This window comes from Macrosteles quadrilineatus, unplaced genomic scaffold (assembly GCF_028750875.1).
Source record: "Macrosteles quadrilineatus isolate MER2022 unplaced genomic scaffold, UCM_ALF_1.0 Scaffold_3__2_contigs__length_128488019, whole genome shotgun sequence".
NCBI classification, from domain to species: Eukaryota; Metazoa; Arthropoda; class Insecta; order Hemiptera; family Cicadellidae; genus Macrosteles; species Macrosteles quadrilineatus.
Window position 1 is genome coordinate 125,707,393 of NW_026542596.1, and position 12,448 is coordinate 125,719,840.

At 34.7% G+C, this 12,448-nt stretch overlaps 1 protein-coding gene across 1 annotated transcript in view; it reads left to right on the forward strand.

The window, feature by feature from the left end:
* LOC128989535 (brefeldin A-inhibited guanine nucleotide-exchange protein 3-like) overlaps window positions 1-7,932 on the forward strand; it is a 48,817-nt gene extending 40,885 nt beyond the window's left edge. Inside the window, exons 44-47 of the mRNA XM_054411432.1 lie at window positions 2,631-2,859; window positions 3,479-3,705; window positions 4,063-5,164; window positions 7,177-7,932. Of these exons, the coding sequence (XP_054267407.1) occupies window positions 2,631-2,859; window positions 3,479-3,705; window positions 4,063-5,164; window positions 7,177-7,392 (1,774 nt within the window). The 3' untranslated portion in view covers window positions 7,393-7,932. The remainder of the gene's footprint in view (window positions 1-2,630; window positions 2,860-3,478; window positions 3,706-4,062; window positions 5,165-7,176) is intronic.
* The last annotated feature ends 4,516 nt before the right edge of the window (window positions 7,933-12,448 follow it).

Genomic DNA, 12,448 nt, shown 5'->3' on the forward strand with positions numbered 1-12,448 from the left:
CTGTACCAACAAACTTATTTGTTTGAAGTTCATTTTTGGTGGGGTGACATTTGAAGAATTATTTTCTTGAAACACTAATGGTATGGGGATTTCCCTTTCTTGCCTAAGAACAAGATCAGATATCAGATCCCAAAACACTCAAACAAAACATTTTTCCTACCACTGCATGGAAATGATCACATTTCCACACCTGTAAACAGTACACAAAATAGCTCATATGCACTTTATTCATTCCCGCTCGCAAAATCAGCTGATTTTACTTTTGGCATTTCTATAAAACAATAACATCCACCAAGCAAATAACATAACCTAAATACCCCCCGCTGCAGCAAACCTGCAGACTAAGCGAATTTCCATTTGACTGATTGGATTTACACTGAAATGTGTACTTAAAAATATAAAATTTATTCCCTATTTAAATAGAATTAGTTTAACAAGTACTTAGGTTTGCTGCATCAGGGAGGGTAAAACTGTTTTTTTTTTTGTAAAATGTTAATAGTTAGTAAGAAATAAAAACATTTTCCAAATTTGATCAAAATATGTTCATAAACAAGCAAACTACAACAGTTGACTTATTCTCCATAAGAATAACATGGGAATTTTAAATTTACAATTTTTGGAATTTTCTCCGTAACCATTAGGCACATAATAACACTTCAATATACTAAATTATTTGTTTTTTAGAGCTCTACAAAATGGTTTGGAAAGAAAATGCTAAATTTTATGTTTTTTTGGTCAAAAATGGGAAAAACCTATTTTTACCCCATAAAACCCCCCGTAAACCCCTGTTCCCATGGTCCAATCATGCTGGATCGCGAACTCGTTCGAATAAACGTAGGTTTACACGTTCGTACCAAATTTCATCAAAATCGGATCATTTTTGCTCGAGTTATCGTGCTAACGGACACACATATATATATATATATATATATATATAAATATATAAATATATATATCCCGCGTCCAGGTCTTACCATGAGTACTACGGTAATAGCTTATTCCCTATATGGGAAATTCGCTAAAAAGCTAACATAACCTATTTATACGCAACTAAAAAGTTAATCTGTGTATCATGATAAGTTAATTATGGTGGTAGAAAAAAATAGTTAATTATGAGCATAAACAGTCATTGCCGCTCTCAAAATGTATGGCCACACTCAGCTCAACCTTCAAGTAGCCTACAGTTCTCAAGTGGCAGTGATGTTATACTCCCTAAGACATTCTACCAATAGTCTGTGGGTTTTAATCGATTGTATATAATTTGACACCTTTTGGAAATTTATTAATTACCTCGGAGACAACCTTATGCTGAGATCATTTATGTAGCCTACATGCACTCAAAACTAAATTTAAGAAAAATGTTTTTCTTTGATGACACTTCAGATCTTTAAGTAGTGTAAATAAATCATAGTTTCTTGCTGCAAATTTTAAATTCATTATCCTTTAGTGGTAGTCAGGTAGTGTGCATAAATCCCAATCATTTTAATGATATTGCTATTTATTCACATGAACTCAAATTCAAAACATGTTCTAACAAAATAACTTCTTTCTTCAAAAATAAAATACTTTAAATAACAGTTGGCTATATACTACTCCAAAACAAAATTAATGGGCGGATCTTACTTTTACAAAACTGCAATTCAATTACTGGTTAGGCAGACCTGGGCTGTTCTTACTGCTACTCATACTAATTAACACCTCGATATGGCAGTACATAATGCAATTATTACACCTTGAATCTTGTCTGAAACATTACCCAATATACAAATAAAATGTATTCTATACAAGCTCTAGCCTGAAAATATCACATGACTACTAAATATTGACTCTTTAAACATTATTAAACATAAGTAAAACATTATTTGTTTGTAATACATTAAGACATCAAGTAATTACACGTGATTCAAGAATTAATATAGCCACTTATTTAAATATTTCTCAAAAAGATAAAATAAGCAAAATTTAGAGTAAAATCACATGAGGACTCAACTGGTTATTACGTTATAACCCATTCATTGATAACTAAAACTAAAATCTTTCTTTGACAGAACATAGTGGACCTGTAAAACATAATCACAAAACATAATTTTCAGTAATACTTAAATCTAAAATTAATTAAAATAATTTCGTACCTTGTCGACGAGTCCTCAACAAACTTAGCCCAGTGTTGACCTTCCACTGACCTATCTAACGGCTAATTGGCTAATTTTTAAATTATCACATGGCTCAATCACGTCCTGGTTAAAGTTTGTTCGCTACGCTCACTCACCTTTAGGTTGGAGCTCGTTCGCTACGCTCACTCACCTTTAGGTTGGAGCTCGTTCGCTGCGCTCACTTGCCTTCAGGTTAGCTCGTTCGCTAAGCTAACTCGCCTCCAGGTTAAAGTTCGTTCGCTACGCTCACTCACCTTTTGGTTGCAAATTAGCTGTTGTCAAAAATGTACCTAAAGTTGAGTGAGCGTAGCGAACGAACTTCAACCAGGACAAGATTGAGCCATGCAAACGAGATCATCTTGAAAATTAAGAAGTTAAACGGGGTAAAGCCCGCGGGTTACAGCTAGTTAATACATATTTTTACTAATCATGATTGGAAATGCCCACAGTTAACTATGTACCACATGTATGTTACAGACACATTGTCCTGAGTGCAGCTCCGATCCTCAGCACTTGTCAGTGGGAAGTGATGTGTCTAGGGTTACACAGAGCTTGTTCTCTCTCCCTGTTCTCTCTACATCAGCTGATGGCTGCCTTCCGCCCGGGGTCTCACAGCTTCTACGGGGACGGAGCTCATGTCAAGGTGGCCGCTCGCAGGGACTCGACCCCTCAGGAGTCCGAGAGGCTGAAACAACTAGCACAACAGGTAAATCATGTGTAGTTGGGTTCTTTAGTTAATTCTTCTTTAGTTAATCTCAATCACCTTGATTTTTGGTAGGATTGTTTTATGTGTTGCATTCTCTATAGTATTTCAGTTGGGTTTTATTAAATGCAAACGATTAAGTAAATATATTTTAGACGAGGGGGCCTTTTTTAGCCACCATTTGTCCCTCTGCTAGGTTTTAAAATAACACTTAAATTATTCAAATTGGTTAAATAGGATGGGTAATAATAGATTTACAGAGGTTACGGAGAAACCCCTTTCCGTTTCAGGTATATATTTTGTAAATATGATACGGTTCCCTGTCAATTTCCTTCTTTGTCCTTTGTAATAGTGCTGAAATCAGTGACATGTCCCTCATGTCCACTAAAATTTCCATGTAAGATTTAGCTTCTTGTAATAACTGTCTTTAGCCTATCCTTTTGATCATGTGGAAACGGAAAAATTTCTTACAGAGAATATCTTTATGGATACCACATTCTTTTATGCAATGTGTACAGTTTAGTGGATAGACTCTTCTATAAGATCTGTGCTTATATAAAGCAAGAAGTAAAGAAGCAAGAAGTATCCATGCGTTTTTTCACTATATCCATGATCTTGGTAGGTTTTCTTGCTGGAAGGCCAGAGAGGAGACTGGGCTGACGAAGGCTCTGATGATCGCAGCTACTATCTCCTGCTCTACCCTCAGGACCTGGCTCCCTCAGCCAACCCGGAGCATTACGTGGTCCGGGTCCCCTTCAGGAACCTCCTCGTGGGACTCCTCTCTCACCAGATGCTGCTGCAGACTGTAGGCTGCCTGCTGATACAGGGAACACCTCACGTCATTCCTAGGTGAGGAATTAAAACTATTTGTTTGGATAAAATGATCATTATGTAATGAAATACAGTCCAATACAAAAAATCCAAAAAAAAAGTGAAATACAAGTATTTGTTTCTTGTTGTTGTATCTATTTGTTGGTAATCTACCTGCGCCTACTGTTGTGACCAGCTGTAAACGTAATTCTAGCTTTTATGATAGTATATCAGATTTTGATTCTTTGGCTTAGTTAGGGTCTTTGACTTGAAAATTGGGAGTCACAAATCTCTATCCAAACATTGAATTACCGGTAACGTGAAAAAGTCTTGTATAGAAAATATATTGATAGAAAGTGTCAGTTGTAGATGTAACATAAAAAATTGTTGTTGCAGCCTAGCCAATGTTCTGCTGCAATCCCCATCAGGCACCCCACATGACAAGAGTAACAACGTGGATCACACTTTACCAGGCATGATGCCTTACATGAGTCAACACCACATTCAAACCCTCCTGGCATGTCTGGATCTTTCATACGACGCTGCCATCCAGTTTGACACAAGACCCGGCTTGAAGTTCTTGATCCAGAAAGTAGCTGGAATGGAAAGAGCAGCAAACTTGTACCGTCAAGCCGGAGCTGCTTGGATATTGAAGGTCGTAACACTCTTTGACCTGAGCCTTCATGAAGTGAAGAAGTCTGGAGCTACGCTAGACTGTGTGAAGAAAATCATAGAGGAGGAAGATTCCAAACTGAAGCAAGAACTTGAAAAGGTCAAATCAAGCCCTTCGAGCGAAAGAGGGGACAAGATTATGGAAACACCACCATCTGGGAATTCAGAGAGTGACTGTAACGACATGACAACATTCCTGCTCAGATTGAGGCAGAGCTTTGACAAACTGTGTGACACGTACATCGACGTTGTACTGGACAAAGATGGCACACACTCTGCGGTCGATCGAATTTCTGATCAACCCATATTTTTCCTGATCGCGCAAACTGACGATTTTCCCGATATAAAATGGAAGGATTTATCCGACGAGTTGGTAAGTAATTTTGAAGAGGCTAAATTAGACGATCAGGATTCGGGTGATGATGACTCGGATAGTGATAAAGAAGACGAAGAAGAAAAAGCTGTACCTGAAAAAGGGAAAGATTTGACTACTGATCAAGACTCAAAAGTTCATGACAATGTGAAGAAACCTTTTAAATTTGCTGATCTGGCTCAGCAATACAATGACTCAGCGAGTGAGGGTGAAACAGACACTCATCCGCAGAAGGAGGAGAGTGTCTACAACGTGGCTGGTGGAAGTGATGTTGAGGGCCTCATGGAAGAGTACAAACGTAGAAAACAACTCTGTGCACTGCCGTTGTCAGCTAACGCGGAAAAACGTAAAAACCCTTTCAACCAAAGGAAAACCTCAATTGATCCTCCTCTAGTCCCAACTGATCCTCTTCCACCCGAGATTGAGCAACAGAGGAAGAACAGCATTTATAAGGTATGTACTGTTAAATCTATGAAAATAGCTTCTGTTCTAGCCTATAATAGAATTGCAAATGTTGTGAAACCCAGTTCAAACGACAAAAAAACTCAAGTAAGCTTTCTTTGAAAATAAGTTTAAATACTAAAGATCTAATACAATTTTTTGCCGAATTGACAATAATGCTTTTTATATTTTTGTATAATCAACGTTGCTTAGATTTTAGTTGAACATACTTTGAAATATTAGGTCAATAATTGGCACTTTTGCATGAATTAGCAATTTTAGAATACTTATTGTTACAACATATCCCTGTACATTTTCTACCCTAAGTAACTTCTTAATTATAGTACCTTTTCAAAAGTTTTTATGCAATAATCGTCAAAAAACACCTTAATTAATTACTTTATTTTTATCTATTGCATTTTGATTTTCTTACTCAGCATGGCAAACTTTTTGTTATTTCACTATACAAGTGCTGATTAAAGTTTTTTTTAAGTAGGATGTTTAGTCCTTCGTATAGGCCACCAAATGTGCAAACTTGTCTGATTTCAGTAGGCCATCCTGTTCCATTGCCGTCAGTCTGACAAACATTCTTGCCATATAGGCACAAGTTAGACAACCGGCACTGTAGTTGTCCTAAAGTAAAGTTGGTTTTAATATATTAGAGGTTACCAAGGGAAATTTATAAAAACGGTATGATATAGAGTATTGTTTCTGCCAGTCACGGGCACTGAGCCAGTTATGATAGGGTCAGTCAGCTGTGAAGGTGTGAGCCTTGACTGATGACTGATGATCAGTCTGATGAACAATGGCCCACACCCAACATCTCTATCAGTCTAATGTATTCTCATCAGAGACAAATTGGGGATTATGATGGAACAGTTAGTTTCATTGGCAGTTTAATGCAGTTTTTTATACAGACTTACGCATAAATGCATAAAAACGAGTAGAGAACTTTTTTTGTATAATTTACGTTTGCTCAAAGTCACAGCTTCAGAGTTTCAAATCATCAGTTTTTGCTTTTGTCTGGGGAAAAATATGATTAGGAAATTTACCATAATAAACAATATAGTTGAAGTAGGGCACTTATTTTGAAGGTGAAATTTTTAGTTGTGTACCTACCCAATGCTAAATTTTAGTTTTAATTTTTCAATTTTTTGATCAGCATTGTGAAAACATGTAAAGATTTGTGGTGATTTTTAAACTCAGTACCATGGATAAACAATGTAGAAATTTCTCCTATTATAAAAAACAACACAGATACATGGCAATATTTTACAATATAGACAAAAAGAGAGGAAGTAAATAGATATTTCAACTAAACAAGGCCTAGAGAACATAAAAAAATATAGTTTATTTTATATTTCAAAAGATAAAATATTTTATTTAAAAATCACAGGAAACTGCAGTTGCATCATTCTTAACACAAAACATGTCCTTAATTTACACAAAACTGTTCTTTAAAATGTACAATCAATACATTAGAAAGTGTTTAGTCGTAGTGATTCATGAATAAGTTTTTTTAGGTAAATTAAAACTAAATCAGAGAAGTAACCTATATTAAAAAAAAAATAATAACACAATAGTGATAGGGTTTGTTGGGTATCTGTAGAGGACCCGTTGGTACTGACTATTTGTTTCTTGTAATTTCATTAATTATTTTTGATGAATATAACATACAACAATCTCCATACCATTACCACATGTCTTCTGGTATTTTATTTTAAGGGTAAAACAAAAATCTTAAAATCTACCCCAAAATAAGATCAACCATTTAGTCCCGTGCACCCTCAAACGTTTCCAAACACATCAAAACAGGCTTCCGCTCTTAATAGGTTGAAAAGTCAACTTGCACTAAGTTTAAAGTCAATAGTTCCCAAGCCTTTCTATTATTTTATTTCTACATTGCTTAGCACTCAAAACGTATGGATACAGAGATAATTTCAAACTCAGTAGGTTCAAGTAGTTTTTAACACCTCTGGCATTGCTTGCGCACTGACACACTGCATTGACCCCTGTCACTGCAGGACAGTGAGGCTCACATGGCCGTGTGGGCGGAGATGTTGGTGTCGGTGTTTGACCTGTTGTCACAACTGGACGACTCCAGGTTCCGCACACTGCTGCCGCTGCTGTTCCACGGCGTGCGCTCCCTGACTCAGCACGCCACACACCCCACGCTCAAACACGCCATCGCCTCGTTCTTCCACAGGGTAGCGCTGCTGTACGGGTTCAGTCCCGAGTAAAAGCTTTACGAGATGAAGGCTCTTGCAACGGTTCGTATTTGTTTGTGAGCGAGTTGGGATGAAAATGTAGTTTCAGGTGAGTTGGAGTTTTACAACGTTTTTAAAAGTAGCTATTCAACTTTTTGTGTCAAAGTTTAATTCTGTGAAAATGTGAGGATAAAGGATAATTGTGTTTTGAAACCAAACTGTTTAAAACAAGGGCTAAAATTTGAATAACCAATTTTATTGCTACTCTGAGTATTTGATTATCTTTTAATTCATAAGTAAGTCATCATTTGCTACCTATTTTAGTGACAAAATAAGATTTAGGATGGTCTCCTATAAAAAAAGTAAAAAAGGCAGTGGCGTTAAAAAAAAATTAATTAAACTGGATGCAAATTACTTTTTTAACTATCCAAACATGTAGTTTTAGAGACTATTGCGGCATTTTCCATTATAATTAGTAAAATACCCCTGCTGCAGCAAACCTGCAGACTTAGCGAATTTCCATTTGCCTGATTGGATTTAAACTAAAACTAGTGAACCTGTGCGGCTCAATGCCCCGCAAAATAACATATGAATTTAGAAAAGAAATTCATCGTATTATATATTGACTCGACGACGAAAATTAAACAGTAATAATGGAGCCTTGAAAGGGAAGCAGTCCAGCCATTTTCTAGCTGTATGTGTATTACTTTTAGTAAATTAATAGGTAAGTGTTCAAGTTCAAGTATGTTATAGGCAGCAAGCAAGGTTATAGGGTAGTTATTTTTAAAGATTTTTAAAACACATTTAACACAACATTTTATCATATCAAACCAATCAAACCAAGGCCTATGTAGCATATTTTGAGGGTCATAAAAATGCTGCTTAAGGAAAACACACTTTTAAAAACAAACACTAAAAAACAATATTTTTATAACAAAAGCACTTCCATGAATACTACGATTTTAGCCTTAAAGTTACCTTCAGGAAGATTACCCTGCTCAGAGTTTTCCGTAACGAATATGCGTATCCTATTAAAAGCCTTACTTAAAACAACATATATAATATATTTGCTCATGACTAAAATTGGTCTGGGTAAGAACAGCGCTGCAAATGCCAAAGGTAACAGAAATTAGCATCTTTCCATTTCAAAAGGTAAGTTTGTTTCAGACGGGTAAATTTTTTTCCTCGAAATCAAAATACGTCCCCACTCACTTGTTTCAGTTAAGACTTTACATTCTATTAAGTTGTTAACCATTCTGATCACGTGAAGCCTTGTGCCATTAATGAGGCCCTTTTTGATGTATTAATATTCCTCATCAATAAAACCACTGCCCCCTTTTATTAGTCTAATCTGTGTCTTGGCAATCCACTGACCTCTATATTTTAAAACTCAGTTGGATTTTCTAGATGGTTGTCTCCGCCTTCGTCTGTTTTCATGGACCAACTCTTCTTCCCCTTGGTATACTATACTGACAATTAATTACCTGACTTGTCAAGTTCATGTAGTAATTCATTAATACTATTAGTTTATAAAGAAAATTAGATAAAAGTTACTTGGCTTGGTGCTTTCATAACTGCAAACTCAAAATACACCCACAAGTAAAAAAGAATCATGATATTGGTTAAAAAACTATGTTTGTGTAGTAACATTATTCACATGAAGTAGATGATTTGTTTGATTTGTCGATCAGCTGTTTAGTTTCAAATGAATTAATAATGTCAAAGAGTTGTGATTTAAATACATAAATCTTTATAGTAAAGTTTTCTAAATCATGGTAACTTATTCTCCACTAAATTTTACTATTCCCAGCATTAAAATAAAGTAGTAAGATCCATTATGGGTAAACTTTAAGGTACACAATCCTTGATTGAAATGTAGTAGGTATACATTAAGAGTCATAATACACAGCAATTATTATGTAGTAGACTTTGACTATTTTCAAGTAACAAACATATGTTTCTGTAAATAAAAACTATCTCCCATGTTATCCTAATGGAGAAATACGAAACTTTAAAGGGCTCCAGGACCTCAATCTCTCATTATTTCCTTAAAAAGAAAGTTTCCTGCACAACTTCACGTTAGGCTCTTTCCAATGACACCAAAAACATGCCAATCGGATCAGTAGTTTCGGAGGAGTAATTGTCACAAAAAATCTGCTTGCGTATTAAATAAGTACTAGTGTACATGTTGCTCGAAATCGAGCAATTTCAAATAAGTACAGGAGTTGAGGAGTTACAAATAAACAAATGACTTGTTTAAAAACTAATAACAGTCATAATTTCCGATGATTTTAAAAGAGTCAACTAAAAGGTTAACTGATAAAAATACTCACAATTTACATAACAGTCCTATTCCAGTTTAAAGGGTTAATGTTTAACTATCAAACTGTCCATGGACGGGAAAAGGTAAGCTTACAATTTAAGTCAAAGTAAAAAGGCTGTCAGCTTTTATAATGTTAGGCCTACCTAAGTTATTTAGCCAATTTGTAGGTGAGGGTGTAGGCTACTTTAAACTCTACAGAACAGAGTTAGGCAAAAACTGGCAGAACTCTGAAATGGAGTTATTTATCATAGACATACTCATATGCCAAATCCTTAAAATAACAATTCAATAATTAATAACGTATATCGTTAAACACAAACCAACATCCAAAACTATACACATTTTTAATACAACATAGTTAATTTACACATTGACTGTTTACAATTAACAACATATGTTCTTCTTCAGGCATTTGATAGTTCTGGTTGTTCACATTTAAATGTCAAAGCAAAATGTAATATTTAATTTCTGACAACAGCTGGAGTTTCAAAACAATGTTTGTTTCCCATGTTAATCTTATGGAGAAATACGAAACTTTAAAGGGCCCCAGGGACTCACTCTCTAATTATTTACCTAAAAAGAAAGTTTTCCTGCACAACTTCACGTTACGCTCTTTCCAATGACACCAAAAACATGTCAATCGGTTCAGTAGTTTCGGAGGAGTAATTGTCACAAAAATCCTGCTTGCGTATTAAATAAGTACTAGTGGTCGTCCTGTGGTCGAAACTCGACCAAAAATAATTAATGTACAGACTTCTCTATTTTCTCCCCACACTGTAAATAAAACATGTGATTGGGATTTCTTCCATTTGTTTTGATTTTCTGTTTACATTTTGTTGTTATTTCGTCACCATCATGGCAACCCAGTTGGTCCATGTTAATTTTTTGAAGTTTTCAAATTCGTTTTTGTGCTTATTTTTTAGCCTATTTTAATTTATAAAGGGATTCTGCACATCTACAGGCAAATATCTTTCTAACAGTATGCGTAGATTTCCCCTGCGATGCACACGAGCTGAGAAAAAAGGTTTTAAAGAAACATGCTTGCCTATTAATATATAGATAGATAGATAGATGTCTCCTTAAAAATATCACATTTATTTCCTATTTAAACAGAATTAGTTTAATGAGTACTTAGGTTTGCTGCAACAGGGAGGGTAAAAAGTTTTTTTTTATATAAAATGTTAAAAGGTGCTGTGGTTTAGTAAGAAATTAATGTATTTTCCAAATTTGATCAAAATATGTTCATAAACAAGCAAACTACAACAGTTGACTTATTCTCCATAAGAATAACATGGGAATTTTAAAATTACAATTTTTTTTAATTTTCTCCGTAACAATTAGGCGCATAATAACGCTTCAATATACTAAATTATTTGTTTTTTTAAGCTCTACAAAATGGTTTAAAAAGAAATGATGAAATTTTGTGTTTTTAGGGTCAAAAATAGGAAAAACCCATTTTTACCCCATAAAACCCCCCATAAACCCCTGTTCCCATGGTCCGATTATGCTGGATTGCGAACTCGTTCGAATAAATGTAGGTTTACATGTTTGTACCAAATTTCATCAAAATCGGATCATTTTTGCTCGAGTTATCGCGCTAACGGACACATATATATATATATAAAAATATATATATATAAATATATATATATATAAATATATATATATATAAATATATATATAAATATATATATATATATATATGAATTTGAACTTATGGTGTTTTTGGCCTCTAGGGACTTCAAAACGAAAAAAAAAATCGGTCCCGCGTCCAGGTCTTACCATGAGTACTACGGTAATAGCTTATTCCCTATATGGGAAATTCGCTAATATTCCCTATATGGGAAATTCGCTAATATTCCCTATATGGGAAATTCGCTAATATTTCCTATATGGGAAATTCGCTAAAACCACAATCTTCACAATGTTTCGGGATCTGGAATATGATCTTGTCCTTTTAAAATGAGAAAGTACTTAGAAGACAACCAGCTTAGATTAGTCTAGATTTGTTTTATCTAAGGGGTTTTAATGTTCTTGTTTGACTACTATATACGTTCATATTTTTTCACACATATTGATGATTCCTCAGCTTTAGTTGGGTTATGCTTGATCTTAATATGTAGTAGGCCTGATGACAGGGTATAACTCCAAATCCCAAAAGATCGTTAAAATGTTACTATTCCCAATCAAAATGTCTGCAATAATGTCTTAAATAGCATGAGTTCACCACTCGCCAAATATAACCTTTAAACTTGTCCAAACTTTCAAATAATACCAAAAACCTTATCCTCAAATTCCAAGCAAGTTATCTTTGGAAGTTAAACCTTTGCAAGAGCCTTAACTTAACAGCACTAACGCAAGACTTGTTGTCTAGTCAATATCTCTCTCTTGCTTCTATTTTATACAGAAGACTACTAAATAATTCAAACCATCTTTACAACTGCAGTTTTAAGTGTTGTTGGTTGTCGGTTTGGAACTTAACAATAATGGTTGAAAGAATAATTTAGCAGTCTTAAATATCTTGCAACTCTCAATTATTAGTTTTAAGTTATAAGTATTTTTCTTAGGTACGAATGATAAGTCTGGTATGGCCTATAAAGTATTGCAACATTCCAATTTTGTTTTTGTTTTCACTTCTACACACTGTACTAGCACATTCTAGTCAATTATTTGTTTCCTTTATATAATACACTTAACCCACCAAATAGCCAATCCTAGTCAATCCTTGACGACTAAATAATTTGTAAGCACTCTACTAAGACATTA